Source organism: Oryx dammah, unplaced genomic scaffold (genome assembly GCF_014754425.2).
Source record: "Oryx dammah isolate SB20612 unplaced genomic scaffold, SCBI_Odam_1.1 HiC_scaffold_2, whole genome shotgun sequence".
Taxonomy (NCBI): Eukaryota; Metazoa; Chordata; class Mammalia; order Artiodactyla; family Bovidae; genus Oryx; species Oryx dammah.
In genome coordinates, this window is record NW_024070186.1 from 169,064,235 (window position 1) to 169,083,502 (window position 19,268).

The 19,268-nt window shown below is 43.7% G+C and overlaps 1 protein-coding gene across 2 annotated transcripts in view; it reads left to right on the plus strand.

Moving 5' to 3' along the window:
• The window catches only part of SHISA9 (shisa family member 9), a 351,916-nt gene extending 344,104 nt beyond the window's left edge, over positions 1–7,812 (plus strand). For both annotated transcript variants that reach the window (XM_040230679.1, XM_040230688.1), the window contains one exon: positions 5,888–7,812. In XM_040230679.1, coding sequence (XP_040086613.1) covers positions 5,888–6,270 — 383 coding nt within the window. In that variant the 3' untranslated portion in view covers positions 6,271–7,812. The remainder of the gene's footprint in view (positions 1–5,887) is intronic.
• The last annotated feature ends 11,456 nt before the right edge of the window (positions 7,813–19,268 follow it).

Below are 19,268 nucleotides of genomic sequence, written 5' to 3' on the forward strand. Positions count from 1 at the left end.
GGGCTGATGGCTGTTTGGTATCTGTATGGCTAATGGCAGGTGGGCTAATGGTCTAGGATGGCCTCACTTGGTATCTGGCAGGTACCAGGCTACTGTTGGCTGGGTGAATGTGGGCAACTGGAATGCAGGTTTTTCATCCTTCAGGAGGCTAACCTGGGCTTCTTTTTGCACATGGAGGCAAGGTTCCAAGAGCCTGATAGCAGAAGCAGTAGAACTTCTAAAAGCACAGATTTGGGATACACATGACATCATTTCTGCTACAGTCTACTGATTAAAGCCAATCACAAGGTCAGGTTATATTCCAAAAGTGGAATATAACTCTACTTCCTACTGGAAGAAATTGCAAAGTATTACAGCTACTTTTGCAATACACTCTATGTGCCTTCACCTGGGTGCTGTTTCTGCTACTTTTTACCTTCAGATGCCACCTAAAACAGCATCCACAAGGATGCATTCCCTAACCAGCCCCTCATCCCAAGTGAAAAAGGCCCCTTCTTATGTCATCTCATAATGAGAACTAGGCATCCATCACACATGGCACGTGGAAGGAAGCAAAGAGGGAAAGAAGAAAGGAAGGAAGGAAGGATGGTTGGTTTGGACGACTGCTTCCTTTGTGCTTAGCAGGATGTCTGGCACAGAGTGCTCAGTAAATGTTGGATTTAATCCAGTGCCTCTTTCATAAACCAGAAGACAGACAAAATAGATGTCTTGAATAGTTACTCTCTTTGAATTATGCTATATAGCTTCTATGTCTCATATAATTTATTCCTAACAATAAACCTCAGATTACTTATTTTATCCTCATTTTACACCAACAGAAATAGCAATATAAGAGGTTGAAATTACCAACATCTCATATACTCAGGTTCTGACTCCAAAGCCTACAGACTTTTCTGTCCCACCTTTGCACCATATACCAAACATTTTCAGAGCTCAGGTGCTTCCCAGTGCCAAGTTCCCCAAAGGACCTATTCAGGGCTGAGTGTGGAGAAGGATGTAGGTTTTCCATGTGGGACTCCATGATTTCTTAGTGGGGGCTACTTCTCACACCAGCGCTGATATGGCAAGAGTTGCCTCTATGACTATTTTTGTTGTTCAGTTATTAAGTTGTATCTGACTCTTTGCAACACCATGAACCGCAGCATGCCAGGCTTCCCTGTCCTTCACTATCTCCCAGAGTTTGCTCAAACTCATGTCCGTTGAGTCCGTGATGCTATCCAGCCATCTCATCCTCTGTTGTCTGCTTTTCCTCCTGCCCCCAATCCCTCCCAGCATCAGGGTCCTTTCCAATGCGTCAGCTCTTCACACCAGGTGGCCAAATATTGGAGCTTCAGCTTTAGCATCAGTCCTTTCAATGAATATCCAGGGTTGATTTCCTTTAGGATTGACTAATTTGTTTTCCTTGCAGTCCAAGGGGACTCTCAGGAGTCTTCTTTAGCCCCACAGTTTGAAGGCAGTCAATTCTTTGGTGCTCAGCCTTCTTTCTTTTTTTTATCTAGAACTTTTTGAGAGGATATCAACTTGCCAATTTATTGGCACACCTGCTTCCTAATCAGTTTCCTGGGTTTGTCAGAAATAGGAAGCCTCAAATGCCTCCCTTGATCTGAGCTGACCTTAGACTAGTCCATTGATTGGAAAGAGGAATATGGGGATAAATGGTTCTGAATGATGCTGGGGGTGCAGAATGATGGTGGGTGAGACTTTTAGCAAGAGACTAAAAGAGGGAAAAGAACTTCCACTCCTACTATTGTCCTGATATTACCTGTGCTTTGTATTTTGATCATAATTTTTTCACTGAATATTTATTGCATATCTAACGTCTGTTAGGAACTAGGTTGGACATTGCTTATACAATGGTGGGATGAAATCAGACCTGGGCTCTCTTTCTTGAAACTCTAGTGGAAGAGTTAGACAATAATGAATGAACTGAATAAACGAATGTAGAAAGGCAGCTGTGACACATGCCCTGGAGAACGACCTGTCATGGAGGGATCTGACTTTGTCAAACTTTATATGAAGGAAGGGTGCCTGAGCTGGGAGGCAGCTGGAGATAAGAAAAATAAAATGAGTAATCACGTCTTTTTTAATTAAAAAAAAAAAAACACCATATGTACAGGCAGCATGCTAGACACAAGGACTGTATCTCAACTTGGTTCTCAACTTGGGCTGTATATTAGAATCAACCAGGGAGGCTTAAAAAAAAAAAAAGCCTGGACCACGCCCTCAGAGATTCTGATGAAATTGTTTGGGGGAGGGACCCAGGAATCTGTAAATCATACACTATGATCAAGTGGGATTTATCTCAGGGATGCAAAGATTTTTCAGTATCTGCAAATCAATCGGTGTGATACATCACATTAACAAACTGAAGAATAAAATCCACAGGGTCATCTCAATCAGTTCAGGTCAGTCGCTCAGTTGTGTCTGACTCTTTGCAACCCCATGGACTGCAGCACGCGAGGCTTCCCTGTCTATCACCAACTCCCAGAGTTTGCTCAAACTCATGTCCATTGAGTCAGTGATGGGAAAAAAAAGCTTTTGATAAAATTCAACATCCGTTTATGACAAAAACTCACCAGCAAGTGGGCAGAGAGGGAACATATGTCAACATAATAAAAACCATAAATGACAAAGCCACAGCTAACATCCTATTCAATGGTGAAAAGCTGAAAGCATTTCTGCTAAAATCAGGAACAGGACAAGGATGCCCACTCTTGCCACTTTTATTCAACATAATATTGGTAGCCCTAGCCACAGCAATCACACAAGAAAAAGAATTAGAAGGAACCTAAATCGGAAAAAGAAGAAGTGAATGCTCTAAAAGTTCTCCCGTGTGGTTTCCATGCACTGCCAGCATGGAGAACCACTGAGCCACGCAGACGGAAAGATAAGGTTTCTGCTCTCAAAGCACTCACAGTCTAATGAGAGCACATACATGTGAAAATGGAAAATTATAAAACAGCACAGTCAGTGCTATGATAGAACAGGGGTTGCTGAGGGATCTGGGGGAATCAGGAAATGACACCTTAGCTCTAGTCTTGAAAGATGAATATCAGAGCATCTGGTGTAAATGAAGGGGTGAGACATGTCAGCTCCAACTTCTGGTTCTCTGACCAGCTCAGAGACCTTATTATAAAGACTCAAAAGACTTGACAGTTCACAACACTTATCATATTTCTACTTTGATGTAATTTGTGGGATTATTTGGTTACTTTCCATCCTCCCTAGCAGAATATCCACTCCCTGAGGTCAGGGACTTTGTCTTTTTCTGATTCTCCCTTATATTACCAGTGTCTGTCACCTGGCCCATGCCTATTTGATGAGTGACTAAACAAAACTGCTTGGAGAGGTTTTGGTAGATGGTCAATTTTGCATTTAGAAATATGCCTTTGGCTGCATAGGCTAGAGGAACATTTGGTAGGTACAGCTGGAAGGACCTATGGGTTAGCAGTTGTGCTGGGGAGAAGAGGAAGATGACATCAGCACCTGCTCCTGTGTTCCTGGCTTGAGTAACCAGAGAGTATGGTGTTCCCACTCTCAACAGAAGGAAGGACCTGAAGAACAGACTGAGTGGTGTTGATGTATTCAGGCTTGGCCACCTTGAGTGGGAGATGCCAGTGACTCTGTCCTGAAGATAACTGGATATATGAATTTTGAAGTCCAAGGAGATGGTGTCAGAGCATCCTTCTGTTGGGGCATTATGGCACTGGAAACCTAGAACTTTCCTCTAGAAGACAGCAGTTTTACTATTAACTTAAAAACTCATTCCCATGTCAGTAGCTATCCCATGGTTCCTTTTGGCATTGATATTCTGTGTCTGCATGCAGCTCTACAATTCAAGGAAGAGGGGAGCATTCTCTTGAAAGATTGCACTATGCAGGGATGTTTGTATTAAACATGGACAGAAACCCAACCTAAACTGCATTGAGCCTAGAAATTAACATGTGGCTTCTTGGGGCATTGTGCTGAGGAGTTTAAGTACAGGCTGCACCTACTAGGAAAGAGCTCAATGAGTGCTTTCTGATACAGATGCAGAGGGGGGCAGGGGGCCATATATGTCTGCTCAGTCCTGAAAGCAAACCTTTCCCTCTGCAATTTTCCAAAAACATCAAATAGCATCTATTGGAATTAGGTTCTACTTTGGCTCAATCACTAGTTGTGAGTAACCTCAGTTAATGTCACATGCCTTAGCTTGAAAATTTCCTAATCTGTCAAGCAGATGTCATAATCCCCATCTTTACCACCTCTTGTAGTTGTTGAAAGGATCAAATGAGAAAATAAACATAGATGGGCAATGACCTCCATGAATTTACATACATTCATACATGGAACAGTATGAGATGTTAGAAGTGTGAATAAAAGAGCAGCACATTTTTCTGGGCTCCTGGGAGATGTAAGTTCAAAAGTTTATTGCTAACATGGTAATTTTAAAGGTATAGAGGCTCTCCTAATAAAAGAATTGTGAGAGAAAATAAAATCTAAAAGTCTCAGAAACGTATTAAATAAGTTGAGAGAGAAGGAAAGGAAAGAAGGAAGAAGGGAAGGAAGGAAGAGACAACAACAAACAAAAATAAAGAGTCATTCAGTGCTCTAAAGTGTAATGAATGAAGTGGAAATTGGTATAATTCTTTTGTAGCATAGTTGTCAATATGTATAAAGGGCCTTAATAATGTTTGTACCCTTTGGCCAAGTAATTCTACTTCAGATAATTCATTTCAGGGCTGGATAGTAAATATTTCAGGCTATGTAACCTATGCAGTCTCTGTCACAAGTACTCAAATCTACTACTGCAGAGCAAAAGCGACCACAGACAGTAGGTAACAGAATGGATCTGGGGATGATTCCAGTAAAACTATTTACAAAAACCGGTGGGAGCTAGATTGATCTATGGGCTATAGTTTTCCATCCCCTGACATAGACTGAAAGATATTTTAAGAATTATTTTCCTTTCAAAATTCTAAATACAAAGAGAGCTTTAGTCTAGAAAATTCTCATTTCACCCTCATTTATATTAGCAAAATGTTGGCACCACTTGAATGTTCATCAGTAGGACAATTGATTGATTTTTGTAGTTCTGCTCACTGAAATATTATGTAGGTATTAGAGTGCTCTTTGTTAATGATTCATAAAAATATGAAGAAATGCTAGTTAGAAAGTTACATGGGAAATTATAATTATTCATAACAATGATGATAATAATGGTGACTAACATCTAAGCACACTGCGTATGTCATATCACTTAACCCACTAAACAAACCTATAAAACAGCCTTTTTGTTGAAGCCAATTTCCTGGTGCAGATGCTGATGGTAAAAAAAGTTATTGATATCAAAGTTACACTGCTAGTATGTGTCAGAAGTGGGATTTGAACACCAGTCTGCTTAACTGCAGAAAGCAAAAACGAAAGCGCTAATACAAATTCCAAATGAAGCTGTTGGGAAAACCAAGAAGAAATATACACAAGTATTGATATCGATTGTTTTGCGCAGTTGCTGATAGATGTGAATATTTCTCAGGGTGTTCAATATTTTCTCTAATGGGGAGCTATCATTTTCATAATGATGAAACAACACTGGTATTTTATGAGAAAGGCAAGGAGGGCAGAGTGCTAGGTGTGATGGTGAGGGAAGAAGGATCAAGGTGGGGGAAGCTAGAGATTGCACTGGGGATGCCCTCACTTTCTTGATCGTGGTCTCGTTTGTCTTCCTTCCTTCTGTCTGCTCCAGGTGGTGTTTCTAGTGTGTGTCTTGTTGGACTGTTGGCCCACTGAGATGCTGTTCTTGGGTTGACCTGGCCGATCCCTAACTGTCTTTCTCTCTCTCTCCTCTCTCTCCCTCTCTCTGCTCTCTCTTCCCCTCCTTCGTCCACCTACCTGTCCCATTGTACAGCCGACAAGGTAAACGATGACTTCTACTCCAAGCGACGGCACCTGGCTGAGCTGGCTGCCAAGGGGAACTTACCTCTGCATCCTGTAAGAGTGGAGGATGAGCCACGGGCTTTCAGCCCTGAGCACGGCCCTGCCAAGCAGAATGGACAGAAGTCCCGCACCAACAAGACGCCCCCCCACCCCCTGGCCTACAACTCCACTGCCAACTTTAAGAGCTGGGACCCCAAGGATCAGTCTCTCCGGCGGCAACAGGCTTATGGGAACAAGGGCAAGCTTGGCACGGCTGAGTCAGGCTCCAGCGACCCCTTGGGAACTCGCACCCCGCACTACCCAACCCCACAGCCATACTTCATCACCAACAGCAAAACGGAAGTGACTGTCTGAGCTGTCGCCACAGGGGACATCCTGGAGACCACACTCAACTGAGAAAGGCAAAAAAATACCCCAGCCCACGTCTTCCCTGTCCCCCGCCAGCACACCCACCTACACACTCATCCTCCACAGCAACTGATGATAAACCTCCTGGTGACATGGAATCATGCTTTTCCTGCGTCCTGCCTAACATGTGTCGGCGGGCAGCCGAGCAAGACTGGAGCGTGGACGGTCCATGGTACAGCCAAGGGGGAATGGAGACACCCTCTTTCAACTTCAGGGCTGAGGTGGCCGACTCACACGCCCAAACCATGGGGCTGATTTTTCCTTTTCCTCCTAACTTGAAACTGAAATCCATGATGGAAAAAAAAAAAAAAAAGGTAGCACAATTTAGAGAAATTGTCCAGTTGAGCACATATACCATTTACCACATGTCTGTTTCTGGGTGAAAAAGTAAGAAAAGGGTGGAAAAGGTGGGGTAGAGAAAAGGGGTCATGCGTGCCCGTGATAAGCATTTCCTAATCCCAGGAAGTAGTGATATGGACACAGAACTTTGCTAAGCATGAGGTAGTAACTGGACCCCACCACCACCACCATGCTTTTAGTACTTTTCATATCATCAAGGTTGGAAGCAAAAACAACATACAGTCAAACTCACAAAAAATAAACAGACCCTGAACCCACCTACAGTGATGGGAAAGAGAGGCCATTTTTAGACAACTCCCATAAAGACCGTGGAAATGGGAGGGGTAGGCTTGTATGGCAGGAAGAGGGTCCAGAGAGTCTTCAATAACTATTTTTTAAAAAAGAAAAGTACAATAAAATCCCACTACCAAACAGACAAGAACAGCAAAGTAATTTTTGTCCAACATTATCAAGACCTAGGAAATCAACAACGTCATCAAGAACAAACAAAATTCACAGTTGAGATGTCAACGAGAGGCCAGAAGGGGACACGGAGCCTGTGACTTCTGGCATTGCCCCCTAGCCTCTGAGACAAGAAACAGACACAAAACCCGGTCCTCTGTTAACTGTCTATCCCTGACTCCCTTCCCTTTCAGCCTGTTGCTGCCGCCGCCGCTGCCAAATTTCAACTGCTTTGGACTGAAAATGTCATAAGCGTGGGTGGTGCCTTCAATGTGTCACTGTTGAATGACAGTCTTGTTTCCCAAGTGCAACCTGTGTTCTTTTACCTTCCTCCCTCCTGTCTTTCTGCAGTAGTAGAAGTTGTTTCCATCCTCCTTTTGTTGGTGAGCCCACCCCACCACACACTCTGAGGGGGCTGTTGCAACTTGCAAAGACCAAGACCTCCTTACCACCCACACCCTCAAAACTCCATGAGTCCTATGACCTTTTAGCTCCCTGAGCATTTCTGGGTCCCACTGTCCCTCCAAACCACCTCCCCAGATACTGTGGTACATTCATCCCCCATTCATGATCCCCCAAGTTGGGTGTTCAGATTGGTTCTCGTAGCTAAAGGATGTCCCAACAAAGACAGTTTTCCTACTAGTTTGATTTGTTTGGTGGTGGTGGTTTAGTCATTAAGTCACGTCCAACTCTTGCCACCCCATGGACTGTAGCCTGCCAGGTTACTCCATCCATGGATTTTCCCAGGCAAGAATATGGAGTGGGTTGCCATTTCCTTCTCCAGGAGATCTTCCCCACCCAGGGATCAAACTTGCATTTCCCGCATTGGCAGGCAGATTCTTTACCACTGAACCATGAAGGAAGTTTAGTGGAAGTCCAAAGAGGGGAACTGACAGAGAAGAGATTTGCATTTAAGGCGAGAAGTTTTCAATCTGTCCCTCAAGGGTTTGGCTAATTAACAGGAGCCTCGGAGAGACCCCGAGGTCTTCTGTTGTCAGAAACTAAATGTGGTCTGGTCCAAGGTCCTTCCTGGAATGCTGGACTTCAGCATTCTGCCTCCTCATCTCTGCACTCTGACGTCGTGGGATCAGGGAAACCAGCAGTTTATTCCTTAGTTCTGGCTGATCTGGGGATGTGTACCATGCATTTCATCCCTCTGGGCTTTAGTCTTCCATTTGCTACGTGGGGAATTGGGGAGAGATCAAGATTTTCAAGCTTTCTGAAAATGAAAAAATGAAATCATGCCCAGAAGACCTCCTGTGGGATCCCTGTGCAGACCGAGGCTCTGTGCTAGACGAAGCAGGGATGGGGGTTTCAGTGCTTGTCTTCTCAGCCTCTTGGCTGCAATCCCAGTGCTCCCCACTGTAGAGTAAACACCATGGGGCTTGGTCAATGTCTTGTTGATGTTAGTTATCTGTGTACTTGCAACACACTTTTGGTATGTCTGTGTGTTCCTGTCACAGTACTTGTACCTAAATTGATGCGCTTTTTGTAACGCTTTAATGACCACGTAAACAGCATTGTCATGCACCTAAAAAAGAAACAGCCAGAAAACAGCACTGATACTTAAGATGAAAAGAGATCAGCATTTGTTAAACATGTACACAACAACCATCTAGCATTAAATACACAGAACTCCAAGACATTTCTGACAAAAGAAGGCCTCAGACTCATTTCTTTCCAAGTGGGAGTGGAGGGAAATGCATAGTTATTTATAATATGAGGGCCATTTTTCATGCATATAGTATTTTCTATGTCTTATGGGTTTTCATTATTAGTGTTCTAACTTCAATAAATAAGTTATTTGAAGTCAGATTTAGAGAATATTAGACCTTCCCTTGTAATCTTCAGTGACATTTATTTAGTATATGGCTCTATGTGTCCTGAGTCTAGTGGCTTTGAATTAAGAATGTATAAAAAATGCTGGTGTTAGAGTCAGTGGAGCAGGAAGTGTTATTTGCTAACATTACCCTGGAGACCTGCTTAATTTCAGTGATAAATTGGTGCATTTTTAATACATTTACCTTCTGAAAGGAAAACTTCCTGCCAGTATCATAAATAGAAAACCAGTATTCCTCAGTGGCAGCCATCCTAAACAGGAAGTAAGTGTAAAATTATTAAGTTCTAATTATAGACTATTGACCATGGAAGGGTTTGAGCCTGGCCTTTGCTGCCCCCTTTTCTTCCTTCTTTCCCTCCTCTCTTTCTCTCCCCTTTTCTTTATTGTTATTGTTGTTTTTCAGTCACTTAGTCGTGTCTGACTCTTTTCGACTCCATGAACTGTAGCCTGCCAGGCTCCTCTGTCTGTGGGATTTCCCAGGCAAGCATACTGAAGTGGGTTGCCATTTCCTTCTCCAAGGGATCTTCCTGATCCGGGGATCGAACCTGCTTTTCCTGCTAGCAAGCGGACTCTTTACCACTGAGCCATCAGGGAGGCCCTTTTCTTTATTAAAAACAGGTTAGCAGACATTCAAGAGTTGCTGAAGATATTCTAGCCCCCAATGGAGACTTTCTCTTTGAAGTAATCAAATGGACTGACGAAAGTGAAAAGGGAATCATTTCCCACGTGACAATGTTAATTAGTGCCCTATGCATGTACTACTTAAACTTGTCTTGCATTTGCTAGTGGTATACAGCACATACGGAGAAGGCAATGGCACCCCACTCCAGTACTCTTGCCTGGAAAATCCCATGGATGGAGGAGCCTGGTAGGCTGCAGTCCATGGGGTCGCTAGGAGTCGGACACGACTGAGCGACTTCACTTTCACTTTTCACTTTCATGCATTGGAGAAGGAAATGGCAACCCACTCCAGTGTTCTTGCCTGGAGAATTCCAGGGACGGGGGAGCCTGGTGGGCTGCCGTCTATGGGGTTGCAGAGTCGGACACGACTGAAGTGACTTAGCAGCAGCAGCACACAGCACATACTTCAGGAAATACAGGATTCGCTCATTTGGTGAGGTTTCCTTCATCTCAAAAGTTCTCTCCTTCTAGTCTCCCTTTGAGCTAGTTTCTGCTCCCTGCCTTCAATCCCTTTCGTGTGACCTTTACCCCAGCCCTGATTAAGGACCTTTCTTGGTCTCTGAATCTACAGGATGTATTCTTCATGTTCCTTCTCTTCCGAGTAAACTGCCTCCAGTGAATTTTGTTAGTTGGGAGTCTGCAGCTATAATTTTGGCAGTGAAGTTGCAGCATGGTCCGTAAGAAGTAGCAGTGGTAAGAATCCAAGAACAGTATTCAGTTCAGTTCAGTCGCTCAGTCGTGTCCGACTCTTTGCGACCCCATGAATCGCAGCACGCCAGGCCTCCCTGTCCATCACCAACTCCCGGAGTTCATTCAGACTCACGTCCATCGAGTCCGTGATGCCATCCAGCCATCTCATCCTCCATCGTCCCCTTCTCCTCCTGCCCCCAATTCCTCCCAGCATCAGGGTCTTTTCCAATGAGTCAACTCTTCGCATGAGGTGGCCAAAGTACTGGAGGGTTGGCCAAAATTTTCCTTTGGGTTTTTCCGTGAGGTGTTATGAACTCTGTGGCCCAATACTTAGCCTCGTTACCTTCCTCTTGGCTTTGGGAGCTGAACTCATGTAGGGGGAGTGAGGAAGTTTCAACAGGGAAGTTTGCGTTTTGGCTTCTTCTAGGGAGAGTGGACAGACCTTTTGATACTGAAAGATTACCCTGAAGGATGACCTGTAGAACTATGATGGCTATGTATCAGCAAGGCTCCTCTAGCTAGAATGGGGAGATTTAGAAGACAGAAACCAGAACAAGGCAGGGAGACTACCTTCTCATCCCATGCCCTGGCACTTGCCTCTATGTACTCTTAGCTACTCCTCCACTTCCAACCCAATGGGACCAGAATCTGACCACTCTTTGCCCTCCCAGAATATCTCATCCTTCATCTGCCTTGGGCTCCACCTAGCATCCCCATCTAACTCTCCCCAGGTTTTTCTTTTGTGTGTGTGTAAATGGAGCATATTTTATGTGCAAATATTTTAGTAACCGTATGTTCTGCAAGTAAACCTGTGTTAATACTTGTCAACAACTGCAGAGTTTATGATACCAATAATACTTCCTACAATGATGAAAAAAACATTTGTTTGTTTTCTAAGAATGTTTATTTGTAAACATATGTATTCACTATATTAATATGAATTTCTTACCTGGCAATAAAATTGATTATATGTGATGCTGTTGGGGTTGCCATGTATCTTTCTAGGGCCCTACATCCTGATCTGAGTTTTCACCAACAGCAGTATTGAGAGCTAAATGTTTAATACTCTAAATATATGGGAAATCATTACAGGTAAAGGAAAATTTTCATTAACTGGGACAAATTTTTCTGGGAGAGTTTGAAAGGTTTGGGGGAAGAGTGTCCTGTCTCTTAGTTCACTTCCTGCCTTGAAATGTATAACACAGATCAATCTCTCTTATCATCACTAAATCTGTTCTTCATGGTCAGGAATCTTGCTGAGATTTGCACTTTTGTTGTTACCAATGACTAGCTTTGTAAAAGACACAAATATTGAAAAAGTATGGGAGACTGGATTCTTCTACTATTTACTGAATTTCATTCCCTGCCTGGCTTCCAATAGCATTAAGTTTGAATGCTTAGGTAGAAATCTGCCTTAATGTGGTTCTACAAGGGAGGGATTCTGAGAGAAGGATTTGGTGCGAGGAGTTTGAGATGTGAAGGGAACACTGGTAAGCGGTGGGGAGGTGAAAGAAACATGGGAAGGAAACCAGCCCATGAAGGATGCTCGATTGTGTCAGCTACCGCTCTGAGTGACTAGAGTTTAATGCTTCAGGGAAACTGGGAGAATTATCCCACCCAAGTGGGCATGGAGCTGGGGTGCTCACACACCAACTCCCCCAGACATCATTTGAACATTGCTTTCAAGGGGTGTTTATGCTCACGCAGTCCCAGGCCGTTGTGTGCAAGGACAGAGAAAGCCCCACACACAGGGATGGTAGGGTGAGAAGGCTTAGAAGAGAGAACAGAACGAGGCAGGGGGACTCTCTTTGCTCCACTCACACATGTGTGCATGCTCAGTCACGTCCCACTCTTTGTGGCCCCATGGACCGTAGGCCACCAGGCTCCTCTGCCCATGGCATTTTCCCTGAAAGAATACTGGAGTGTGTTGCCTTTTCCTCCTCCAGGGGCTCTTCCCGACCCAGGAGTCTCTTGTGGCTCCTGCATGGGCAGGTGGATTTCATTACCAATGAGCCACCTGGAAAGCCCTTCCCCACCCACGCCCTGACACTAATGGGAAGCCTTAAAGACACAGGGATGGGGGCGGGGGCTCACAGGAGCTCTTCATACCCAGATGTCTAGAATCTCCTGGGAATGAAGCTTCCACCCTCTGGATACTTGGACAAGTTGTCCATAAGGATTGTAGACCCCAAACTGCAGTCAGAGTGAGGGTCCTCAGTCTGGGATCTGGGATCCTTCACTGGTCATGGGTCACTCGGTATCTCCCAGAGCAGATGTTGTGGCTTTCTCTCTGAGACATAGTTGTGGTCCTCAGAGAAGCCTGGGTGGCAGCGGATGCTTTTCCAGTACTCTGGAACTGTTCAGGTCCGTGGAGGGACCAAACAGCACACCCCTTCCCCACAGATGCTGTCCTAGGACAGAGACTCATACCTCTGTGGGCGGTGGGAGGCAGTGACAGACTCTTCCATTAAGGACTCTTGGTTACAAAACACAGACTATAACAACCACCCCCACTTTATAAATTATATTTGTAGAGCTCCCAGAGCCACTGCTGACGTCTAGATGGGACTGTCATACTGGACCCTCACAACTGCATAAGGTAGGCACTATTAGCTTTGGAGGCGAGAGATTTATCTAAAACTTGAATTGTTGTTTAGTCGCTAAGTGGAGTCCAACTCTTTCGTGACTCCATGGACTGCAACCCGCCAGGTTCCTTGGTCCATGGGATTTTCCAGGCAAGAACACTAGAGTGGATTGCCATTTCTTTCTCCCGGAATCTTCCCAGCCCAGGGATCAAACCCACATCTCCTGCACTGGCAGGCTGATTCTTTACCACTGAGCCACCAGGGAAACCCAATACTTGAGTAATTTTGTGAAAGCCATTCAATTATTAAGTAGTAGAACTGGGATTTGAACTCCAGACTTCATGCTTTAACTCCTACACAGTACAGCTCATTTACATGAAGCTGTGAGTCAGCGGGGAAACTTGATAAAGATAATGATTTCCAAGCTCTGTCAGTCTGAATGGGGCCCCGGATTCAGCGTTTGTAAGAGACACTGCCTCTTCATAGTGTAGTGATGACTGGACTACTCCCAAGAGGCATTTGTATGATGCCAGTTTCCTGATCATCCAATATCTGTGGGCTCATCCTGTGGACCTTGGGATGTAGGAGAAAATGGAATGAAGATGTGTGCTTCCAAAGAGAGGGACCTTTCACCCTTCAGTTTCATATCCAATGTTGGAAGGTCGTGTTCTCTAATGGACAGAGGACTGACTCTTGAAGAGCTGGTTGCTGGTATTGATTCCAGTACTAATTTGCCATGTGCTCTGGGCCCTGAAAATAGCCCACTTGGGACTCTATTTCTTCATCCCAAGAAGGAAGAAGCTGGGATGGATAATCTGCAATTCTGCTGTCTCACTCGATTGAATGGTCTCCCTCCCCATCACTGTGTCATTTGGTATCGTTAGTAGCATTGACTCCCTTCTTACTTCCAAAGTTTGCTCCTTGATAAACAAGATTTTGCTGGGTGTGATAACAATCACTATGGTAATGACTTTTGTGCACTGAACACTTGCTCTGTACCTAGCTCTATGCTAAGGTCTTTTCATTGCTCTGACAGTTATGTGGGATAAAGAATCTGCCCACCAGTGCAGGAGACGCTAGAGATGTGGATTTGATCCCTAAGTTGGGAAGATTCTGGAGCAGAAAATGGCAACCCACTCCAGTTTTCTTGCCTGGAAAATACTATGGACAGAGGAGCCTGATGGGCTACAGTCTATGGGGTTGCAGCGTCAGACATGACTGAATGTGCACGCACACACACACACACACACACATCAGCTATGTGCTATGGTGGAGGTTCTTAACTTTTTATGAGTCATTGACCCCTTTGATGGTCTGGTGACACCTGCAGTCCTTTCTTAAAACAATGGTTTTTAAATGCATAGAACAAAATGCGTAGGATTACAAAATAAACCTATCATGTTGAAATAACACTGATGAAAATATTTTAAAATCCACGTCATATAGTAATATATTCAATTTTTAACTCATGCATTCAATAACAATACCTAATGACAAGTTTCAATATGCACTAAGCACAATCCTTTGAGTTCTCTGCTACCCCTGCAATTTGATGTGACAATATCTGTTCTTCTGTTGGTGACATCATCATCAATTGAGGGACATACTACATTTCAATGATAGGCTAGTGAACTGAACATAAAGATGTCATTCTGTACCATCCAAGTTCCCAGACCCACTAAATTCTATCCATAGATCCCCTTGATGGTCTGCAGATCTGGGTTAAGCTCTCATGGATTCATGGGACTTGGAACTACTTACCTATTTTCTCCATACTTCTGTTTTCTCATCTTTTAAAAATAAGAACAATTAGAGTATATTTATTAATGGCTGTTTTGAGAAATAAAACAATAGATTAAAAGGCATTGATTAACTCAGTAAACACTTGAGTTGGCTTCTCTTATCATGATTATTATTTCAGTGAATCCTCATGATTACCCTAGGAAATAGCATTTTATTATTCACCACTCCCAGAGGAAACAGGCTCAGAGAGATTGCATGCTGTGTGCTTAGCTGCTCAGCCATGTCTGACTCTTTGCAACCCCATGGACTGTAGCCCACCAGGCTCCTCTATCCATGGAATTCTCCAGGCAAGAATATTGGAGTGGGTTGTCATTTCCTACTCCAGGGGATCTTTCTGACCCAGGACCAAACCTGTGTCTCTTGAGTATCCTGCATTGGCAGGCGAATTCACTAGCAAGCCCTGGGAAGCCCCTCAGAGAGATTACATTTGCACAAAATCACACAGCAAGTCAGTACCAGGGCTGAATGAAACCTAGATCTTTGTGATGGAAACTCAAGTTCTTGACCACATACCACGGGGTATACTTTTTTTTTTTTGGCAATTAAATGTCCTCACTACTCCCTGGAATGAGGCCAGTCAGACCCTGGGGTATCTCCCAGTGAAGTTTCCAGTGTTTCTCCCCTCCCCAAGGAAAATGGCAGGTTTCAGAAATTCAGGAAGCTCTTGTCAGATTTGTCTGAGGACCATTTATTTAAAGGCATATTGGAGACAGTTTCTGATAATGTCCTCCCATTCAAAATAAGCTCTCCCGATCCCCAGTGCTTAGCAGAGTCCAATTACAGGGACCTCACTGTCCTGGAAATTTTCAGGTTCTTTGACTTAAAAACTCAATCCCTTTAGAAATATATTTATTACCTAAAACTGAAATAAGTATGTCTTATCAATTCAGACATTCTCAGTCTTGAAAGATATAGCAATCATCATAATGATAATAGTAGCAACAATTCCTTCTGGTATCAATTCTGGTATCAATTCCTTCTGGTTTAGGCACTGAGCATGCATTGCCTTGTTCCCTCCTTTCAACAGTCCTCTGAGGAAGAGGCATCAATCCCCTTTTTGAGATGAAGAAAACTGAGGCTCAGAGAGATAGAATGACTCATCCAAGATCTTACATGAACAGCAGGGTTGAAATCGAAACCCGGGTTTTTATGATTCCAAAGCTGATGTTATCACAACAGTCCACATTCCTGCATGATCCATATCTGTGCTTGCTACCTTTGGGATAAATAATTGGGGACTCTAATGCAAACTAAAATTGTTCCAAGGGGATACAGTTAAGTCTGAGGAAAAACAGACTTCTCTGGGTCAGGCAGTATCCACTGGTCAATATTCATCCTATGAGTTGTCACTGAGCTAGAGGCATTGAACTTGGCCTGACGCTGCCTCGGTTGATGACTCTGTCCTTCATGTCCTCAAATCTGTTCTCCGACAAAACAGACTTGATCTTCAGAATGCTTTAGGGTCTGTGAGGTGGAAAGAAATCAGGACCAGAAGGGGCAAGCGGATCAGAAACTAGGAATTTTAACTTAGTATGCCTTCATTTTGAATGACCTTGCAAAAGTCACTTCCCATCTCTAGGAGCAATCTTTTGGATAAGAGTAGGACCTCTGAAGTTCAAGGATCCACGTCTGAATCCAAGTGGGCATAATAATAGCATCTGTCATAGAGTTATTATGAGAATGAAATGAGGCAATTTAGATAAAGCTCTGAGCACAGCTCACAGGTAATGTTTTCAGTATTTTAAAACCTCATTCAGAAATTATCACATACCCAGGCTCTGCAGAAGGGATTAGAAGAAATATCACACTTCTTTACTTTGGGTGAGACATATCTGAACCTCACTGGGTGCTTTTTCCTCCAATTCTTTGGCTGTTGGTAATGCCATGAGCATGGCAAGGAGCTGATTTTACTGCAGATCCAATTAGATATAATTATAATGCATTTTAAAAATGGGAAAGAAAATAAATTTTTGCTCAATGTGGTTTTCTTGGTAGAAGGAACTTTTGAGATCTAGAGGTCTACAGGGGATAAGTCATAATGAAAGAGATCCATGGTAGTAAACACGGCTGTGAGCTCTTGGGTTTAGAGTCGCTATCAATTGCAGATCAGTTGCTCAGTCGTGTACAACTCTTTGCGACCCCATGGACTGGGGCCCACCAGGCTCCTCTGTCCATGGAATTTTCCAGGTGAGAATACTGGAGTGGGTTGCCATTTCCTTCTCCAGGGAATCTTCCCAACTCAGGGATCGAACCAATCAATTGCAGCACAACTATGCAATTACTCCAAAATTTAGCTTTAAAAACAGCACACATTTATTGTCAGGAGTCAAGAATCTGAGCATGGCTTAGTGACATCCCATGAGTCTGCAGTTAATGTTTCAGCCAAGTTTAAAGTCTCATCTGAAGGCTCATGAGGGGAATGATCTGCTTGTAAGCTCAGTTCCTCTAGGATTGTTGGACTGAGGGCTCTGGTCAATAAATGTTCCCTGTTACCATCACCACAACCACCACCATCATCTTTTTTTTTATCATTTATTTTTATGTATTTATTTACTTGGCAACACCATGGTAAAGAATCTGCCTGAAATATGGAAGACCCAGATTCGATGCCTGGGTTGGGAAGATCCCCTGGAGAAGGGCATGGCAACCCACTCCAGTATTCTTGCCTGGAGAAGTCTATGGACAGAGAAGCCCGGTGAGCTATAGTCCACAAGGTCACTAATAGACACGACTGAGCAACTAGCACTTCCACTTTCCCCAAGTCTTAGCTGTGGCATGTTGGGTCCCTCAGCTGTGGCATGTGGGATCCAGTCCTTCTCTCCAGAGATTGAATCAGGGTCCCCCACATTGCGAGTGTGGAGTCCCAGCCACTGGACCACCAGGGTGGCCCCCATCATCATCATCTTAATTAACTAAACTTCTACTCTGTGCTAAGAGATTTACACACCTCTCTAATCCGCCCAGCAACCAGTATTAGTAGTTCCATTTCATAGATAAGGAAATTGAGAAGTTAAATGACTTATTTGAGGTCACAGAGCAAGTGCTGGTGTGCTACTTGAAGCCTTGTTTATGTTGTCTGGTTCCACCATTTCTAGCATCCCACTTAGCCCTCTCAAAGTTTCTGGTATGATCTAGGCCCAGTTATGGAGATAAAACCTTTGTTGGAGAATTATCTACATAGTCAGCTTGGCATCTCACTTATTTTCTTGTCAGATTTCCAGTCCGAACTTGTGCTGTGTTGTGCAGTTCAAAGAAAGCATTTCACATCAAGAAATGTCATGGTTGCTAGAAATAATTTTGTCACATCCTCTTGAAATTTTCCTCTTTGCAAGTTCAGAGGTTTCAGTTAGATTCAAATCTTATAATGCCTGTCTTTAAAAAGTTATAAAAGCACAGTTCATTTTCAAAAATCTCAGCGTCCAAATAGAACGATTCATTGTCTTCGTCTTAAAAGGGACAGAGTGGGAAGATTTTAGAGAGGCAATTTGTGATGTGCAGGTGCCTTATTTTCTGGTAATTGGAAGCTGTTTTTGATGCTCTAATTTCATTTTTATGTCTCATTGTCCACTTATCAAAGTCAGTTGAGCTGAATGTACAGGAATTCTATAGGTTGGGTGTCACTGGGGTCCCCACATTCAGGGTGCCAGAAGTTAACACCATGTGGGTCTTAAAGCCTTCCCCCTGGGCCTCTTTATTGGCTGTCGGTATCTGTTTCATGGTTACTCAATGCTTTCTCAACTTGACTCAACAAAATTTAAGTGAAAATACAGAGACTTCTGAGAATTTCCCCAAAGTGTTCAGTGCTCAGTCATGGCTAACTCTTTCTGACCTCACGGATTGCAGTCCATCAGGCTCCTCTGTCCCTGGGATCTCCCAGGCAAGAATTTGAGACTGGGTTGCCATTTCCTTCTCCAGGGGATCTTCCTGATCCAAGGATCAAACCTGCATCTCCTGCACTGGAAGGCAGATTCTTTACCACTGAGCCACCTGGGAAGCCAGGGAAGAATTTGGTTCCTCTCAAAGCACCTCATAGTCATCCAACAAAATACAAAATGTCTACTATGTGCCAAGTGTTATACTAGTCCTTGAGTATACAAGGACCCTCTGCCACCATCCCATCCCTTAAAAAACAAGGGAAGATGGAAGATGGACAAATGGAAAAGCAAGTACCATATAGAAAGACATCATGGGTAGAGGAAATCCTTGATGTCAGATAGCCTTGGGTTCAAATTTCCTCCCTAGCACTTCAAGCCATGTGACCTGGGGGAAATGACTGAGCTTTTTCAGAGCCTAGGTTTTCTCACCCCTAGAATGGACACAATCATACTTACCTTGCAATATTGTTTGAGCATCTGAGATAAGGTATGTGAAACATTCAGTGATGGTGGATGTTCCAGAAATTGGAGGTGCTATTAACACGAAACATTTGTTTATCATTGATTCCTACTCATTGGAGAGGAGCTTGGTTTTTGCCTTTTGTTTATGTTAGGATCCCCAGAGACAGATCTCAAGACAAGGATTCATGTTCAAGCTTCATGGGGATC